Source organism: Nyctibius grandis, chromosome 15 (assembly GCF_013368605.1).
Source record: "Nyctibius grandis isolate bNycGra1 chromosome 15, bNycGra1.pri, whole genome shotgun sequence".
NCBI lineage: Eukaryota > Metazoa > Chordata > Aves > Nyctibiiformes > Nyctibiidae > Nyctibius > Nyctibius grandis.
In genome coordinates, this window is record NC_090672.1 from 10,384,472 (window position 1) to 10,405,557 (window position 21,086).

The window sequence follows — 21,086 nt, forward strand, 5'->3', positions numbered from 1 at the left end:
GTGGAAAAAAGAAAGTTTTCTGTGAATAAATGGGTGCCACATGAATATGAAATCAGTATGCTGACAACGAGATATTGCCATTGTTGGGGCCTTCTGAATCCTGAAACACAGACATCTGCTTCCAGATCTCTGGGGTTTTGAATTATTTTTAAACTCTGAACAAAGAACACTTAGTACCACATACTTCCAGTTTCACAGCTGGGTTATTTTAAGTAGGCAAAAAACTCACTGGAATATAACTTTCTTATTTTGAAATATTTTAGCTTGAAGTTATTAATCTGTCCCTTGAGAATTCAGAACGTCTTAGAACACTCTTCTTAAATATTCAATGTCTTTCAAAGATACAATCTTCTCATATGGCCTTAAAATAAATGCCTGAAATATCATGTTATAATAACCCAAATGGAGCCCTTAGTAAGGAAGGGATTTGGTTTCTTCTTGATGAGAAAACTTATTCTCCCAGTCTCCAGCTCCCTTTCCTCTAACAGGAGAAATGCTATCCCCATAAACATGTTCTGAAGATGAGAGGCAGATACCATTTATTTTCACTGCGCTTTGTGAAGGCAAAGAGAGCTACAGACACGCAGGCTCTGCAACGCAGGGGGTGTGGAATGAATTTGAGGTCAGGAGAAAGGGAATTCTGTCCCGTTCACTGTATGATCCAGGCAGGACTCATTTTCTCTGTGTCTAATTACCTATTTGTAAAATACCTGTGTTAAGAGGTTCTTATCTTGGAGGGACATGGAGACATCTGATGATTGTGGAGTGCCTTGAAGGCTTGTGAGAGGTGCTGTAAGAATGCTAAGTGTCATGCTAACACCTGCTCCGTGCTGGGCTGCAGCAGCGCAGGGCGGGCACGGGGCTGACGAGCATCAGGAATTCCTCAGCACAAAATCAGACAAGTGAATTTCTAACCGATGGGGAAACAGCCAGGACAAAGAAGCCGTCAGATGAATTAATTGGTGTAACACAGTTAAGTCACAAAGACTGAGCTGCAGGATGGACTAAGTGTCCTGACAAGCCATACGCAGTTTCCTTAGAAAATCAGCCTAAAAACTGGAAAACAAGCAGGTAGCAGTGAGGAGCACGCAACAAGCTCAACAGAATCTGTGCTAATATTAAAAGCCTGCTTTTGCATTTGCTGCTCTTTCATTACTGACTTGATGATTGTTTCTAGGTTCTTAATGAATTCAAACTCACTTTGCTCACAGTAACGTCTAGCTTTAGTAAATTTTCATCTTACATATTGACAATGAAATTAAATTTTCGTCTTTATTGCAGGATGATGAATTTTGTAGCCAAATCTCAAACTTCCATTCAAACTCCTTAACAGATACTCCATCACCCTTCACTGAATCACCCAAACAGCCAGCAAAAATTACTGTTCATCTTCTCTGTTATTCTGTATCACAAACAAACATTTTTCTTTTCTGCAGAAAAATTTAATTTCTTTTAAAATATTATTAAATATGTTTTAAAGAAAACTGTGGAATACTATTGTACAGTCACAGCATGTCAGGATGTAATCACAGAGGATATTCTGGATGCAGCAGGTTGATGCAAGGTCAGGGCAGTGAAATATCCCAAAGGAAATCCCAACAGAGTAAAGCAGCTCAGTTCGCAAGGTGCTTTAGCTTCAACATGCTGTTAAAGAACAGTTTGCTTCAGACAGACAGCATTTTAAGACTGCTGGACAGTTATTTACAACAAATTAACTTGGAGAATAAAAACTGGTTTTATATTTCACTGTCTTCCATTTTTTTAACTCACTCTCCCGCATGAACTATGAACAATATAATTAGCAGAATCTCAAAAAATGCGTTCTTGCTGACAAGATCTGTGGCATGCTCCAGTCCCCACTCTAAAAAGGAACTCTGAAGGCCACTAAAAAATCTAAAAGATTATACAGGCAAAATGATTTTGTCATTTGAAGGAAAGGCGGTTGATTGCTCAAAACTTCTGCCAGTTAGTTAATGAAGATACTTTGGCAGCATCTTCTGCAGAGGCTGCTTCCATCAAGAAATGAAACACCATCTGCACACACAGAGAAGAAAAAATAGTGGCTTTGTATTAAAGATGAGCTCCTGATCAGGCATCTAATGAGAGGAGAGTCAGGGCTCAAGAGAGTAATAAAGGCTAAATTATTGTGTCAAAAGCATAATTAATTAATCAAAGATAGCAAACAAACACGGAAGTGAACTTAAGGAAAATACGACTATCAATGCCCAGTCAAGCAAATCCCTTTAAGAATGGTAGCAGAAATAAAAATCAGTTTACTTTATTATAGAGAAGAACTATTAGATACAACTGTCAATGTCAGTGGAGGCAAGACATAAAAACTTACCAGCAGCCCATATACTTTACTGATATCTTTTATCTTTTTAGATATCTTTTGCTATCTATTCAAGAAGAGATGCTCAGAATCTCTTAGAGAGGCCTAAAATTTAAAAAGCTACGTAAAGCACAGATGTGATAGAGTAATTAAAAGCTATTGATTCTCATTTGAAAACTTACATAGGAAACGCAAAAATAATTAAAGATTTTTCATGTCTCCTCATTTTACGCATTAAGTGTGGAATATTTGTCAAGTTATGATACATGAAGCATTGCATCTGCTTATCTGTTAGCCAAGTAAAATATTATATCTGTACTAAGAGCACCCTGATGAAGAACACAGTGTGTCAAAGATTGCTTAGCAAAGATGACAAATGCTAAACCACAGACCTCATTAGAAACTTCTATTAGATTTTCAAAGAAATGAATATGCAGAATCCCAGACTGAAAGTACCTTTGAACTAGACACAAGGAAGCTGATAAATTGAGGGTGTAATGAACCTGGAGGCAAAGGAGAAAAAGGAGCTGTGAAAACAGGCAGGTACAAGCTGAAAGCAGCCTATGATCTTGGGGCAGTACCCACAATTATAAAAATGAAATGCAACCTAAAGTACACTTGAAAACCTGCCATAAAGATATAAGAGAAATTTCAGTCCATATGCCCATGGAAGATCCACACCATTGAGAGGTGACTACAGGCTCCAGCCAGGGGCTTCAGACTTGCCCGCTTGGCTACTGGCAGCCCCGGGGCTCTCGCAGGCTGTGCAGGAGAGAGGGGAGCGTCTCTCTCCTCCTCTGCTTCCTACCAGACCCTCACACTCTGCCACGCAGGAGGATGCCACCCTTCCTCCCACGCTCACCGAGCGCTCCATCGCCAGGCACCGGGATCCCAGCTCCAAGCTACGATCGGCAGGAGCTGCACATGTGTTGTAACATGGTTGTGTTCCTGTTTGCACCTGATGTTACTTCACAGGGGTTTACTGTTTACTTTTGGTTTTAAGTTTCTGTTACAAGTGGAAAGATACACATTTTTATTTCATCTTAGCCAGATCATCATTTTTTTCTAACTTTTTTCAAGCAGACAGTAAGTATTATCTCAAGAGATGACAAGTTATCTTGAAGGGACTGTACAGACTAATAACATGCTTTGAAGAGTATTAAGGAGGTCAATCTTTCCAAGTCATTTTAATTGAACTAGACACAGACAGTAGAAGATTTAGTTTAATTAGGCTATAGATAAAGACCCTCTCAACATAAGGCATGCCAGTCAAGCATAAATCATTAAATAACAGCATATACTTGAAAATATATAAGGCCAAAAAACTTGCTGCTTAACTGAGAATGCTGGTGCAACATCCCCTTCCATCAAAGGATCAAAAGATCAGTCCCATTAGAAAGAATAAGGAAAAAACTTCACAAGGTGATATATAAATGTCTAGTAAATTGAAAAAAAAAGAGCATTTTGAGAAAAATGTATTTATTACAAAAGTAATGCTGGCTCTTTCATTACAGAGACGTAAAACAATAAGGCATAGTACTCTAGCACAAACCATAGTTACAATTAAATAGATTATTCTACCCATCCATTAAGGAGATCTAATTATGGAATATCATTAGCAAGGACTTAATCAAATCTTTTTCTTTCTTTTATGATTACTACCTATTTGTTTTCTCCCTTTATTGACAGACTTCACTTTTAAGTTATCTTTTAAGTTAGAATAGCATTAACAGACTTCTAAAAACTGGCTATACTTGGATGATTTTGCCAGGGATATTGCAGAAATCCAGTTAAAACATTTTTTCCTAGTCTACTTTTTATATTATTATTCTAGCAAGTTTTTGGAACCAACAGTTTCCTGCCACTGGCCTTATTCACACCTCCACCCTTTTTTAATCGCAATGAATAAAATATATATAAAAGCTGCAAAGCTTATATAAAAAAAAAGACGGGGGTGGCTGTGTAACACCATATTTTAGGCAAAATACACGGTGCTTATGAGCACATTTACTTCAACAAACTTTGCAGCAAATGCACTGCTCATCATCGTGACCATCTATGCAGGCAGTCACCAACAGAGATCACAGTGGTCGCACATAGTCCTGCCAGAGACATCCACCTGCAGAAGGAATTTCTCCTTACTGGGGCTATTTTAGTCTCCTAAAGCAGCAGGACAGGAGAAGAACACCATACACCTACGGTATCATTTCATATTCCATTTCCTACTAAATAAATTATACATTTTTTATCTGATCTTATGGGCATCATTCAACATCATTACTGCTGCAGCAGAGCGTGTTCATGCCATCACCACCAAAGCCAAAGGTATTTCTGCCTGGGAGTTTGCAGAAGACGCGCTGAACACTGCTACAGGATCAACATTTTCCTAAGTGCTCTGAACTGAATGGATGCAACATAGTATATTTTGTGTCTTTGTAGCTTTTATTATAGTTGTAATCTTACATACTCTTTATTTTTGTGTTAAAGAAACAGTTTAAATACCAGGTTTGTAACTCAAGCACAGTTCATTAAGCACTGAAAAGACTCCCACTGACTTAGATGCAAATTTTGTACTAATGTTAGAAATGCTGAGAAACCCACTGTTTCAGAGACCTTTTCCTGAATTTGTCTTTACCATCAAGATTTCCAAAGCAGTATTTTGCGTTCAACACATTTTACAAAACTCAACTGTTAGCCCCTTCAGTTCAGAGCAGCTCTCATTTATAGAGTTTTCCCTTGAAAAACAAGTGATTTCTTAAACCTGTTATGCTGAGCCACTTGACTTGTAGTACTGAGGGTTTTTTCTATCCAGATATTAGTGTAACTGTAATGCTTTTTAAACATATAGGTACCATAAATACTTTATGATATATGGTGATAATGTTTATACACAAATAGGCACACAACTGCATAAGAAAAAGCCAGGGCAAACATCATATATCTTGTTATTTTAAACAGCATATCACACACTTGCACACTCCCAGATTAGGTGTTTATGGTTTATTAGCCTAATTTTCCAAAGCACCAAGTGCCTACTTGCAGCTCCTGTTCACTCTGCTGGTGAACACAAACACTAACGAGCACGTAAAATGAACAGTATCCGCGTGTGTATGTCAGATGCGTGTGCATGGATGAGGAATTTCGTATCCTTTTCAGAGTTGGGCAAATTTAGCCAAAAGACCTTAATTAAAAAAAAAAAAAAAATCTCATGTGAAAGATATCTTCATGGGCGACATCCTCAAAAGACAAAAAAAGTCTTCTACTTATTAAGGAGGAACTTGATTTTTAAATGTGATCATTTTGAACCACAACGTCAAGAAACGTTTAATTTTTGGAAGCCTGTATTGATTAAGATGCACTGGTCTTTCATTGCAATGACTAATAACCCCAGTGCTTGGAGTGTATCCCAAGAGTATTGGCAAAACAAGCAGTAATGAACCTGAGCGAATGGACTACTGTGACAGGAGCAGACACATTAAAAGAATAAAATGCAGTGCAATGACAGCTAATGTGAAGAAAATTAAACCGGTGCTTTTTTCCTCATTCATTTTAGAACGACTTGAAAATAAACTTTTATTATAGTAGCCATTTCTGGACCATTATGTCACTAAAGTGGGTTGATTTAGATATATAATGTATCGCCTCAATAGGGTACCTGGAGTAGTTCAGGTACACGTTCTGGCGCAGAAGCAGGCTCCTCATCTGACCCAAGGGCTTTATTGTTGCTAAATACAAAGCACTAGGAAACACTTTGATTTGATTTGAGCTTGTAAGAGCAGTACACAGCTGTACCTTCTCACAGAAGAGCAAAGGATTAGTCTGGAATGGTAGGAGAGAACATTTTCTACCCTTCTCATACTATAATGCACTTCCAGCAAATTAAAAAAAAAAAAATGGATGTGTATTTCTAGTTCTCTTAATTTTACCTCTGTGTGGCATGTTTCTAAATTAAGCATGTAAAATATAAACCCATTTGCGTTTGACTGAAGTCTTTTCTATTATCTATCACAAATCCCCTCTATGCAGGAATATTGAACAAAGTCTGTTGATTGCACAGTTCTTTTTATTTTCCTGAATGGTCCAATCATGCTCTTGGCACATGAAGATACAAGTAACAGATGTTAAACAAAACTCTGAGGGATTATACGTTTCTCCTAAAAGTTACAGGACTGCTTTAATTTCTACTGGTTTTTGCACTGTCCTCCTATCTTTTTTTGCTTCTGCTTCTCCAAAAGCATTTTCCTTCCTCTTGCACCCTTTAGAGGCCAGAGCCATTTGGGAGCTATCAGCATCTCAGCAGAGGATGCCAGCAGTATGCAGCAGGGTATGTTCAGTATTGACATCATTAAATCTCAAGACTGAGAACTGAATTTCACTCAGTAGAACAAGGTCAACATGACAAAATGAATAAACTTTGAGAACAACCACATAAATTGAAGTCTCTGGTTATTAAAATTATTTGTTTTAATTAAGTGAAGTAAAAAGCTTTTTAACATGTTAAAAAAGGAATGCCATGAACGCGTGTTGAGGAATGGGATTTTAGGCTTCAGATTTAACAATATGACATGACTGATTTACTCATAAGTAGGTCAATCTGTAGGTAACTAATATAGACCTTGAAAAATAAAAGTGGATTTTGACTAAGGAAGAATTTCATAAACCTATTTATAAGACGACATAGCTGTGTCTTCACCCCGTTGTGTGCTAGGATTGTACAGCTCAAATTATTTTTAAATAAATGCAAAGTATTTTCTCAGGAAGAAAACAATAATTTGGGATAATCCCAGATTTCATGTGATTCTAGAAAAAAAAAATATTCTAGAAAACTATTCTAGAAAAAAAAAAAATCTGTGACAATGAATCTAAGAATCCTCTTAGCAAACACTACATGTATATATATATGTGGCCTATATAACAGGTTTTATACATATTCTTATGCCTGACTGTTCCGAACTCCCTCAAACTTCATCGCTGCAGCCAGGTTGCTTTTTAGCCTACTTTTTGGACAAGATATATCAGAATTTTTATAAATCTCTACTTATACAAACACACTTTGAGCTTATGCTCATTAAAGTCCCTATTCAATCAATCAATCATGATTTGCTCTTCATTTCAAGAAATCAGACTATACAACTGCACCTGTTAGGTCTCTTCCAAGTCATTGTACTAGTAATGTCCATCTGAAATAATGTGATCATGCTTATTTTTTTTACACTTGACAAAGACATTACCAGAAATAAGAACTATAAAAAAAGTGGTGCCACAGTTCTATAAAGAAATGACACAGTAAATTCTTTCAACAACATGGCCACAGTGCTTTGCTGTGATACTCGTGCACACTAATTTACTTGGACTCTTCCTTTGCTTGCTTTCAAAGCTCCTGAAGTCAGACTTCTAAACAGCAACGCATTGCAAAGCGCCTGTAGAACCATGGATAAGGAATATCTAAAGCACAAAACATAGAGCTAGAATATTTTCAATAGGTTTCTTCTTTTCTAAATAAAGATTGTTAATTTCAACAGTAGAAGTAAAACAGGTAAACACGCATCCCATTTTTTAACTAGAATTTTTTTCCTTTGAAACTGTGAAACAATGAGAGAACAATTATAAAAATAGGCTTGGCTGAAAATAGAGCTGAGGAGATTTCATTTTTGAAAAGTATCAGAGTATGAACATCAAGTTCAGATGTATATTGCACTAATTCCACACTTTTTTCATTAGTGTTGGGGCTGACACCTTTCCTACTGGCATGACCATAGTTAACCCTTTGAAAGATGGAGGAAAAAGCTTTTTTATTCTTTTGCACATGGTCTTATCCAATCTCTGGCAACACAAGGGCAAGAGAAGAAAAATGTTGACCACATGGGCTGTCAGTACGGGATATACAATTCACACACTTGCAATTAGACACCAAAAAGAAAATGTAATGATAATAAAGCAATTAGTTGGATAGGAGAAAAGGCTACTTGCAGACCAAAGATATATCATTTCCCATCTCACTGTAACTTTTGTAGAACAGAATGAAGACCCTAAAGGTTCAGAAAATGCTTTTTTAAGAGGAGTTACCTAAAAATCACTTTAAAAATCATATTGCTTCCAGTAAGTTTAGATTTGATATTGGTTTTTTTGGGGGGGTGTTTTTTGTTTGTTTGTTTTTGGTGTTTGGTTTTTTTTTTGTTTGGTTGGTTTTTTTTATAAACTCTTCTTAATTAATGTCCACAAAGTTAATCATTTGCTAGTACCCTACTATAGTTCTCCCACGCCAATAGGGTCTAACCTAAATAGCTACCATAATAACCAGGTTTCAAAAAACTCCAAGTTCTGCACTTTTTTTCCTTTCTTCTTTTTTTTTTAAAAAAAAGAAACAAAAGTAGCCAATGCTATGCATATGCTTTTTATAACTATTTTTATAGAGGCTTTTATCTCCTTTCTGGTCCATTCTTTGCTGGTCTGATGCTCCTGTTGCCATAGAAACAGACCCGAAGGTAGCTTTTTTACAGATTACAATGGGTTTCCCAACACAGAGAAATTCCTTTCATGCCTTGGTTCAGCAGGTACCCTTCCCATGGGGACAAAAAGAAAAAAGAATAAATCAATCTCTGACTCATATCTATTAAATTCTCATTACCAGAATTTATTACATGCTTTTGCTTTTAGTTCATGAGCTCAGACTATGATCACTGGTACTTTAGGGATTAAGTTTCATTAATTACATCGGTCATGCTAGTGTTTACTTATTTGCAAGGGAATAGCTGAAATCAAATTACAAAAGGAATCACCACTAGCATAATGTTACTTCAACAGAAGCATTGGGATTTTGTTTTTCAATGCAGGTAATGTGCAGTTGGTTTCAAATCTGTTTGCATCAACTTTCATTAGGTCATTATAAAAATGAGAAAATATTTTGTGACAATGATATAATCTAATACACGTTCCCTGATACCACTGGCTATTTCAAGACAAATCCAATCTTTTCCAAAGGCTGAAGAAAAACCTGTGAACTATTTGGATTTCTTAAGAGTATCTCCCCAAAAATGGACAGCGAAAAATAAGAGGAAACAAACAGAATAACAAAAGCATGCCCAAGAAAAAAAGTAAATTGTTCCTGTTTATGCAAAGCTACCCAAATGCTTTAGCAGGACCAGTCAAACGGAGCTCAAACAGAAAAGGATGGCAGCTGCTCCCCCACCAGCCAGGATGTGTCTCTACCTCCCCTCCCTCTCTCTCTCATCTCTCCATCCCTGGGTCAAACCACCTCAATAAAAGCAACTTGCTCTCTCCTACAAAGTACAAGTCGTTCTTTTTTCCCCAACCCCAGAGGTGGTTTGCTGCAGTTGTGTGATGTATATTAAGAATCAGGGGCTATACCAGTTTAACTCAGCAGTCGTTAGCAAATTTCTGCCAGCCTCCCAAGGAAACAGCTACCAATAACCCACAGAGATAGGTGTGCTCTTTCGTGATTATTTGTAGCATATGGGATCTACAGTGTTTTTCAAAACTAGCCCACTCCTTTTATTCCAAATTAAGATTTTGTCTAATTTTGGTGTAAGAACTTCCACCTCAAAAAACAGACAGTGCTAAAAACGTTTGGCATTCTGCAAGGTTTTCTCAGTGGCCTGTGACTGTGTATGTTCCTCCTAGCTAAGAAGTTCCCTGTGCCATAATCAGGCTTTCTTTTTTTTCAAACACATGATTGTGGGGGTGGAACCTGAGAGAATGTCTATGGTACATTTCACACATGACATCTCATGTAAGAAAACAGATTATTAGCAAGCCTTAAGCGCTCTTTCCCTCCTAAACCCCAGTATCATCTCATCATATTTACACACAGTTTAAAGACTGACACAACTTTTGCAAAGGGTAGGTATAAGATGACAAGGAAATAATTAAATTCAGCTTAAATTGCACAACTAAATATACTCTAACAATTGGAAAATAAGTGCTGTTGGAATAATGTCAACTTCAATTTTGGGAATTAGAAAAAATTTTGATTGTGAAATTACCACCCAGCAGATCACTTAATCAGTTATAGTTACTGCCACTAAAATTGCAACCCTATCAACAAGATTTCTTTTACTATTGGGAATAACTTTGCTGAGAGTTCTCCTTTTATAATATCATTGCCTAATAATTATTTGCCTATAATTAGGCAGTCACCTATCACATATTTCCTGTAAGTGGGGTGTGTATAAGGAGAGGATTCATACAGCTCTCTTCGGTACTGCAGTCAAAATTTTTCCATGCATCTTCAGCAGATGGACAAGCTAAGGGAGTTGTAGGGCAGAGGGAAGGGGTGACCATTATAAGTAGTAATGAAAGTCCATGAAGCTGTTCCTTTGTAATTTAATTCTGTTTTTCTTGAGGATCATTCACTCTAGCTTAAAAGCCATTTCAGTGGCAATAAAAGGAGCCTGCGCTTTAATTTCAGAATAGCAGGTACAAATGTATTCTCAGTAGATGATAAATGCAAACATGTTCCAGCACTTGAAGCAGCTTCCAACTACTTAAAAGAAGGCACTTAGGTGAGCAGTGCCCTGAACACCTCTGTACAGGCAGCTAACAGCAATTAAACCAGGCTCTGAAGGAGCACTGAACTGGTTGATCAGTAAATAAGCTGTGCACGGGCACTGAGCAGTGGCAAACCTCCCACGGGCAGGTGAGGAGCACATTTCTGAAGAGAGGCAGTGCCTGCCAACTGGTGATGAACATAAGGTGGAGAGGGTGACATATGGCTGGATTTTCTTTATTGAGATGGGTCGGAAAACAGCACTTGGATTCTGAAGTATCCGCTAAGGGGAGAGGAATGTCAAGGGACATAAGATGCTGTCCCAGTTTAAGAGCACTTGATGGAGGAAACCAAGGCATGTCCTCCCTACCACACACATGAACCTCCTTCAGATGTCGGCTGATTATCAGCAGGATTTATACTTAATATATACAGAGCCCTTTTTGACAGATTTCCTTCTTTAATTTCTCTCTCTTTCGTTAAAAGGAGTCTTACCTCAGGTCTGATTCTGTTCAAATTGAGATTTTGTACTCATATACCCACATTTCATAATAACCCATTAGAGCTGTGCACTGTACCATTTAAAAACAATTTTTAAAAATTAGAAAAGTTATATAAGCAAGTTCTCCTTCCAGTTAATTTTTAGGGCTTAGAGGTGAAAAACATAAGCATGAAACCTTTATTTCTCCATAAACTACTTTGGACACTCTGCAGAGATTCAGAAGTCAGGGTAATCACGAGAAAGAACATACTTATTTTGTAATAAAATATCCTTTCTGTCCTGTAAAATTTGGCTTAAAATAACCTACTGCATTGACTGTGATCTTGTTTATTTTGGCAACCTAGGACTAGCTCTTTGGGAAAGGAGAGTAAGAATATAGTAAGGAATATTATATTTTCACAAAAGTGTGTTTGCATTGTAATTGTTTTATAATAAGAATATTATCCACTGTCCCCATCTAATGATGCCTATTGTAAACAAAGTCATTGTGATTAATAATTTTCCTAATTAGAAAACATAGGCATACAAACACACTGAGTTGGTATCTCAATTTGTAAATAGTGGGGGCTTTATATTCTCTTTGTTTCAGGTATACAATGAAAGATGAATAAATTTATTGCATTAGAGCTCTTTAAGAATCACTTCAAAAAAATTCATACAGGCTTCTCTTTAAGAGAGCACTTTGGTAATCTGGCAAGCGGTAAACTTTATATCCTGCCAGATCTTCCTGCCTTTCTGTATCTTTTGTGACGAACTGAGAAGATTTTTATTTTAACTAAAAAGAAAATATTTCTAGGACAAGATTGCCTATTATCCAAAATACAGATTGGCAATTAAAAAAAACATCCTAGGTGGCTACAATATTCATCAATGATGCTTGCTTGTTGCTCAGGTCACTCATGGTGTTGAACATAGATAATAGCTGCTTTTCAGAGCAAAAACAACCAAATGGTTAAAAGCAAATCAGACATGTCCTGCTGCTGCATTTCATTATCCCTGGAAATAGACTGCAAAGCTTTCTGATTAAAATCCCTTTTTAACTTGTTCTACAGTAAGTCTTAATACCATGCTTCCACTTACTGCCTTTTCTTTTCATGAGGGTTTTTTTTTTAATTCCCAAGACCAGTAAAGCAACTATCTTTTTTCATTCTGAAACCAGCCTCCTACATGTAAATGGTCTGGAAGCATAACTAAAGGCCAGTGAAGGGGGGGCGGAAAGAAGAATTTTTTTTAAAAAAAAAAAAAAAAAGAAAAAAAAAAGATTGCAGCATTACCTGGAACTAAACAGAAAAAGAAATGTGGTCAAGACAACTAAGCCCTTTGGGATAGCCTATTCATATTAATTTACTTCTGCTTAGTACAGAGGTGTGACACTTTTAATTTCTATTTATTTATTTTGCTCATAAATCTCCTTTGGAGCCTATATTATAAACTGAAAGTAGTGCTGATCCAGAGGTGGTGATGTCTGAGTTCTTGTGCACTCTATAAAGTTCTATAAACTCATACTGAAAAAAATGAATACAGTCCAACAATACTCTAAATTACTGTTTTGTCTGGGTTTTTTTTTCAATTCTATGTGGCATGGAATTGGGAACATTTTAACAAATCACATGCAGTCTGAAAATACTTTCTGGTCACTACATTCTGTTAACAAAGGGAACAAAGATTTAACTCTCAATTTTAAAGTGCCCTTTTTGAAAGAAACTTGACTAGTTATTCCTTAATATTAAACACCTCTTAACCAAGCTAGTTACAGCAGCAGTCATTTTTTGAGGCTGTTCTTCTATTTTTACATTAATTTACTCAAGTTTTAAAGCATTTCATCAATGACTTAAAATAGTTTTTATGAACACTGAGCAATCTTCCAAAAACAAGTATCTGAATTGGAGATGATGCTTCATGTAGCTTTAGAGTATAATAGCAGCAGGAGCTGTTAAATTGCACTCAATAGCATCACTATAAAAGAGCTGGCCATGAAGAGAAGATGAATAATTTCTATTCAAACTACAGAGAGCCATTAGATAGCAGCAAAATAATTTCCTGAGTTGGTATTTTGCTAAGACACCAAAGCTCACACCCTGCCAAGTATTAAGGAAATGTAAAATTTTTTGATTGTGTGAATTCTCATTTCATCTGAAACAGGATATTGTTCCCCAGACACCATCATTTCAGTCCTAGTCAAGGACAACCACTTTATTCACAAGTATTTTTTTCCTTTTGGCACAAACACAGACCTTTCAACCTCACATTTCAGCTAGTCTGTGTAAAGCAAAAAGAGGGTGATTTTAAGCTTTTGTCTCTTTTACAGTCACCTTCAAGGCATTTAATTTTAAAGTAATAAAAATAATTTATCCTCTTTTACAGCAATAGAATGCTGTAGCAAATAAAAGTGTTACACAAGGAGATAATATTTGTACACCACTATTTTTAGCATGATACAGACCGCAGGACTTCTATACAGCTGAGTAGTCAAAATTTATTAAATACTTAGTTACAAGGCATGTAAGAAAGGCTAGGAAATAAGAAAAGATCTGTGGATAGTGTAGTCTGAAATCTCTTTTGCTGTTTTGACTGTATTTAAATATCTAGAAACTAAAAACTAACTTTTGTTGCAACTATTAAATGTATTTAGAGAAATTACTACAACTGCCAGGGGACCTCCCCCTTTCTGCAGGGGACTGCTGCAGCCAAAAAATGTTACAAAGAGCTTTGAAAACAACTCCGTGACCGAAATCTCTCTGTACACAATTTTTAAAGCAGTTCAATTCTCTCTTTCCAAAGAGCATTATTTTAAAGATACACTTCAGCCTCGCCCTTTAGCCACAGGTAGATATTTAGCTTTCATGAAAGTCAGAGTGAAGTTTTTAAAAATTCTGGTTTTCTCCCCTTCAGAGTCTTCCTACACACTAATAATCCCCTCTGCTCCGAAACCCTCCCTATCCCTGGAGGCACGGAGTGTGAGTGCCACAATATCGCCCCTCAAGACACGCTATAAATAAGTCCCTGCCATCATGTCCCAGATACCTCAGGCCTCGGCAGGGACGGCGGTGAACGCTCACCTGCAAGAAACGCCTCCCTGGGCTGCTGAAGGCAGTTTTGTTTCTGAGTGGGAAATGGTTTGTATATTGAAATGTTTTGCATTCTAACCTTGGCTGTCACCCATTGTGGGGCACCTCTCTGGCTGTTAGACTTCAGATTCTCCTTACTAAGTAAAACAAATTTAACTGATAATTATCCTAATGATGTCTTTGTAAGGATTGCCTCATTTATGCTAAGAGTACAGTGCATGATTTAAAATTATTATAATATGTAATAAACACTACTATAATAATATAAATTTATTATATCATGTATAAATACTATTATAATTTATAATTATTGCCCTGGAAATTCTCATTTTATTAATGACAATATTACTCTTACAATTAATAGAAAGGCTGCATCATGCAAAGACAGTGGAGAATTTGAGTATGCAAATTAGTTGCGCACCTGCATGAAATAATTTAGGAAATGACTTTTTAATATTTAAAAATCTGCTAAATATTACGATAAGCTTTATAGGACACTACATTTCAGAATGAAGCTTGTACTAACTTGGATAGGAATAAGTTACTGAACTGTAAAAGGGTAGACATTGTAGTCAAATATTTCAGTAAATTAAAGGATAACATTCTACAATCCTCTTTGTGTAATAGCACCCACTAATGTAGCACAGTTTTATTAAAACATATTTATTTTCTGTTTGCTTTTAATCTTCAAAGTGTTTTTGAGATACCGCTTCTGTGTAAATATTGAAAATGATCATTTGGTAACCCAAATACTAAAATAAGGCATTAGGCTGATTTATTTAATCACCAAGGCCAAAACAAATCACGAAATGCAGTCAGCAGTATTAAAGGTTATTAACAACCTGCCACATAACAGATTCTATAACCATGACGAGATTCTCGATAAAATTAAATGGTCTCACGCACAAATGCGTGTTCTCATTTATGAGCTTCAGGAGAAAAACTCTGAAGAACCCATGTTTAAAAAAAAATAATCAAGAACACTTTCAAGAGTCAAACCATTCATTATAGACATAGGAGACCTACTCATGACTGTCACCACTAAAATTGTCAATCAAAAATAACTTTCATTAACATCTTATGTCACAACTGAGCACTAAGATAAAACCAGATTTAATTGTTTTATTCTACTTCTGTTTTAGGACCGACCAAAGCAAATCAGCAATGTATTGCTTGTAGGCATGAACCGTATTTAGAGAACGAGTTAATTAAACAGACATTGTTTAATTGTTCAGACTGTTGCTGAAATTCTGTCCCCTTTAATGCTCAACAGGTATTTTGCAGTTGACATCAGTGAAGCCACATTTCACCAGCCTGACCGCTGCTAAAGCGGCTGCAGACACACACGTCAGGATGAACCTGGCCCCAGCGCCTGCCTTGGTTGATATCTGCTAATGGTGACGTTTACTCCATTTGGTGATAACAGTAACTCACCTGATACGAGAATTGTTGCCTAACAAACTGCAGGTGAGAGTTTCTAGGAAAGCAGGTCCCATAGCAGACAGCACCGTGCAACGTCGGTACTGGCCCTGCCCATGTACACAATACAGAAGGTGTGTGGAGAATTACGGAATTAGGGAGTAGGTGTTGCCACCTACCTTCGGTATGTTAGTTTAGTGACAGGAACACCCACCTGCACAGGGGAGACCTGGATTTTAGCCTTTCTGTAGCTCAAGGCACTTCAAATCCACAACTTCCAAATTCCAAAAGATCGCTTTAACTGTTACACTACACAGACAGAGCCAATCTCCACACTTCCCTTCAAAGCTTGAAGAATTCAAGAACGTTCAGAAAAGGAAGGGTATGAAGAATAACTTTGGTTTCTCGTTCCTGCCTTCATGATTATTTTAATAATAGAGTCTCCCTTGATAAAATGCACTAAGGAACGCTATGAGCAAAGCCAGGTTGAAGACTGGCTTCCTTCCTGCATTACAGAGAGGCATTGGCTTCCAAGCGAGTGCTCTAACTACTGCGTTACTGTTACAAGTCTCTTCCTTTGAAATCTGTCAGAAAAATTGACCTTGGCTCAGTTAAGTGACTTTCTTCAAGAAAGCTGTGCTCTACGTTAAGTAGAAAGAGATGCTTTATGCACAGCCTGAATAACCGTCAAACCTCCCGAGGAATTCATCGCGGCTGCACTGGTATTTCCTACACCCTGGTCCCATTCAACACACTTAAACCTTTGGCAATACCCATGTTCTTTGCACACATGGGTAACTGCTCTGTGCTTGAATCCTGACTTCTTGAATCTTACTGCCTGACTTGATCTATGGATGACCTTAGCTTCTGGCGACTGCATCCATACATAGCAGGGCCCTTAGCTTAGATATTCTGAATCTCACTGTTGGAGCAACACTCTTTTGGGGTGTCATGGCTCTTAAATGGCAACAAGTAATCAGGACTGCAGCAGGAACAGCTGATGAAAGATGAAGAAAATTTGAGATGAGGAGCTAAGTGCAAAAAAGTGAATAGGAAGAAAAAGACAGCTGGAGATACAGGCACAGATGAAATAACGGAGCATTTCATGAGCTACCAGAACTGAATTTGGGAAAAGACAGAAAGGTGAAAAGACAGACTTCAGTTACAATTATATTTTTAATATCATTCAGTTAATTTTAGCAATGATATTTCGAGTACTGTGAAGCTGCTTCTGTTGTAAGCAGTTGCCAAAGCAGCAGTAACTGAAGCGCGGTGATCTCTGAGGGAAGGCACCGTTCAGGAGCAGACTCACCAGAGGGTCACCTCTGCGTGAGTGTGGAGGTGGCAGGGAGAAAGTCAGGAAGAGAAGAGGCGGATGTTGAGGACAGCAGTGGTTCTGCCACCAACTTCAGTGTGCTGCCACAAGAGTGCCGGATCTCGCCCCCGCTCAACTCTCTCTGTGACCAGTGGAGAAAGACCAACCACAGGTATGACTGAGGTCACCTAAGACCTGGATGCTCTCTGGAAGTGACTATCTCTATCAGCTAAACAGGACGAACCAAATAGGGTAACTACACTCCTAACTTAAGCATTTTTCTTATGTACCTAAATTTAGATTATATGAAATGTTTAAAAAATAAACAGTTTTTAAAATTCTTCTCAGTTCTTCATCATTTCCTTCTACTTAAATTTAAAAATAAGAAAACTTTTTACATCTCAAATTTTCCAAAACCCCTTGTGGCTTCTGCCCATATATTGTTCATTGATCTCATGGCTAGCATATTAAAACAATTCATGAGAAGCTCATTAAAACCTAGCAAGAAAAGTCTTCTGGTGCATTTCATCAGAGGAGATAATAGCCTACAATCTAGAGCATGAATATATTATAAGAAACAAAACAGAGCCGTTCAGACAAAGAACACTTGGAATGTATTGTTCCCATAAGCAGATGTTAAATTACTTCACTGTAAAGTGGAATTTATAAAACTCAAAGAAATGTTATTTTTATGTGAACAAACAAGATTAGTTTATTATTTCAGCAGGGTGACACAAAATTCTTTTGCATGTGTCTCGCCATGTAAGCAGATGTGTTGAAAACAAAAACTGGTTGTTGACTAAAAATGCTACGTGTATATAGAAGTATTGACAGAGCAAGACAGAATGGGTGTATCCTGACTGGTATACTAGCTCAAGCATGAATATAATTTTATTCAAAAACCTCTCTCAGATAAGACAGCTGGCTCAAGATTAAACTGTCATCTAATTGGAGCTATAGATCTTTGTCTGCAGAGAGGACAAGGACCAGAGTCTACTCTGAAGATATACCTTGAGATAAGATGAGCACAGGAAAAGCCTCAGCCTTTCCTGGGAATTGTTAATATCAAATACATCCACCATCAAGCAAACAAAAATAAAATGCTGACTTCATGCTTGGGTAAACACCTCAGGGTTGTCACGCTCTGAGGGATATTGTTCTTGGTCACATGTTCATTGTTACTTTTCTTATCAAAAATAGATCTTACAGTCCATAAATATTCACTTCAGAACTGTTAAAAACCACTCAGACTACAATTACCTATCATAAAGAGCCTATTGATATTGTTTGTAATTCATTCTCGCAGTTAGGTGTAACAACATAAAACTATGTGTAAAAGCAACATATTAAATGTCAATGTACTTACATCAGTGTCAGGTCCCTTGTCAGCCCCAGGACAAGAGAAGGTAACAAACTCATGGCATCTCTTGTGAACCACAAAACAGCAAACTAGTAAGAAAAGGGAAACCAACAGTTAGAATGGCAAAGGTTTATTATTTTTCCTGTTGTAACAAATATAATTACTGAGGAAATAAAACTTATAGTTAAATATTTCACCTGTAAGTCAATGAAAGAAAGCAGAGCTTAATGTTAAATAAAGACACACAAGAATGGCAGACATCAGGTAAACAATATAATTAAAGAGAAGATAAGCATGCACATTTAGAAATCAAAAGACTCTACACAGTGATAAATTTTTAATGTTTAAGACAGCCCATAGTGTTAAAATACAGTGTGGGATGAACAATTCTGCGAAGCCACATTTCCTGAATCTAAATCCTTATCTGTAACAGGAGCTGTCAACGTGCATTCAGGCAAGAGCAGGAGGCACGAATGAGGAACGTTAAGCTGGAATGAAACCAATCCTTGGGTATGGGATTTGTTCACCTGCACGCCTTGGTGAGGATGTCTGCAAAGATCCAATGTCTTTACTAGTTAATTACTTCTGTGAGAAACCAAAGGTCTGAGTGAAGACTGTTGTAGAGAACAAAGTGTTCTCATATCACAGAACGGCAGGAGATAATGGGAAAAGAAAATTAGCTCCTGATTACAATATGACTCCCATTTAAAATTTATGAACGATCTGAAAGAACTTTTTCTTTCTGAGATAAGGAAAGCTTATTTTAATTTCATTATGTCATGTGACTGAGGGTATAGGTCATACAGCATAGGTCATACATGCCCCCCCAAACCATATAAAAGAACAACTTGCTTGTGTGGTTACTTTGAGAAGCAGGTATTTTAGCTCTTCAACCTCACTACAGTTTCTTTCTTAATGTTAAGCTTAGTTCATATATTTCAAAATTGGTCCACATTTTATTAAAACAGAACAATCTAGATTTGAGATTGTGAAAATCTTGAAATAAACACCACACCATGAAGCAATGAGTCAGGAGATTATAATGAAACAATTCACAATTTCTTTACAGAGAATACATTCCCTGAACACTTTAAATTTTACATTGCCAATACATAAAAATACACTATTTCAAAGGACATTTCTAAAGAATAAAATAGGTTTCAATTGATTGGTAATTGCAAACACTGAATTTCCTCAATTTCATTGGAAACCAAATTAAATTATCTCAGTTTTTCTAAACAGCTCATTTCATGAAGCATTTTTAAGAGTTCTCTTTCCCATTTAAAATGTATATGAATTTCTTTCACCTAATGAAGAGAGCTGAGAAAGATGTCACCAAGTGCACCTTCATGTCATCGCAGCATACAACGATGATTCCACCATAATGCCAGGCTGGCCTCATTTACGTCCTTAAGTCAGCTGTCTGGCTTTAAAGAAGTCTAATCACCCTTATATCTTTCTCCAGCTATTTTTCATCATCATCCCATGCAGCAATTATTTCCAACTGTTCTATTTCTGACATGGCATATGTTTATTCTTTGGGCAAATGGAATGAAATGGGCTTGGCTCCACTGATTCTAGATAAGCTTTGCCACCTTTACATGAGCCAGAGTTCTAGCTCAACGTATGCTGCCCACTTGGTTGTCCAGTTTGTTAATCAGTCTAAATCCCAATGAATCCTACAATTATCATTTAAATGGTTTGTTTCTACCAACTCAAAGATCACTAAGGGGCAATTACTATTAATATTACTTGCAGCTGAAAAATGTTTCACTTCTAAATTGTATTTTTGGTTCTAAACCTTCCACTCTTTAAGACAATAGCCTGATTTACTTTTGCAGGAGTACATCACATGCAAAAAAATAATCTCGTTACATCCTTCAGAAAACAAAAAAGTAATTACTTTTGTATGCAGGGATCATACAGTTGCAAAATACAAGATAATCATCTATGCAAAAGATCTGAGGAATATCTCTGGAAAGGCTGTAGAACTGAGCTGCTTTACTGACACCTGCCCTTCAAACTGGGATCTTAGACTGGTTACTCCAATTCTGCCTTTATTCAGCAAGAGTGTATGTTACAAAAACTCTGCATATTTGGGCATCTATTTGGGGTAATATTTATGAAATACCATAGTCACATCCTACCTCTGAGTTGACAGCCTCTCATAGGATGTTAAAGAATTCACTCAACTAGAGACAATGTCGACATTGTTTTTAATATGATATATCATCATTGTCAAGATAGATATGTAGGGAAAACAGTGCCACTCTTTGCTACAGCTGCGTTTTATGGTTATGAACTTTAGCTACTAACTTCCGTGAAAATGATGCTAATCACACTACAATGGAAACTCCAACTCAGCTGCCAAAATAAGTAAGCCAGACAGCATTTGTCCTTTTGGACTTCAAGCTCCACTTCAAAAAAAGTCACTTATTAAGACTTCAATTGTCAATGTTGACTACTGAACTTTGGAAAACTTTCCTGTCCAGTCTACAGACAGACTGACTGTTGTGTGCACCTCAACATTGACAGTCTCAATTCTTTTTTCCTTTATTTCCCATTTGTATTTGTAATGGGTTAC

At 36.9% G+C, this 21,086-nt stretch overlaps 1 protein-coding gene across 4 annotated transcripts in view; it reads right to left on the reverse strand.

Annotated features, from left to right (window-relative positions):
* Positions 1-21,086, reverse strand: part of PRKCA (protein kinase C alpha) — a 144,744-nt gene that overhangs the window by 68,573 nt on the left and 55,085 nt on the right. For all 4 annotated transcript variants that reach the window (XM_068413027.1, XM_068413025.1, XM_068413026.1 and 1 more), the window contains exon 3: positions 18,509-18,591. In XM_068413027.1, coding sequence (XP_068269128.1) covers positions 18,509-18,591 — 83 coding nt within the window. The remainder of the gene's footprint in view (positions 1-18,508; positions 18,592-21,086) is intronic.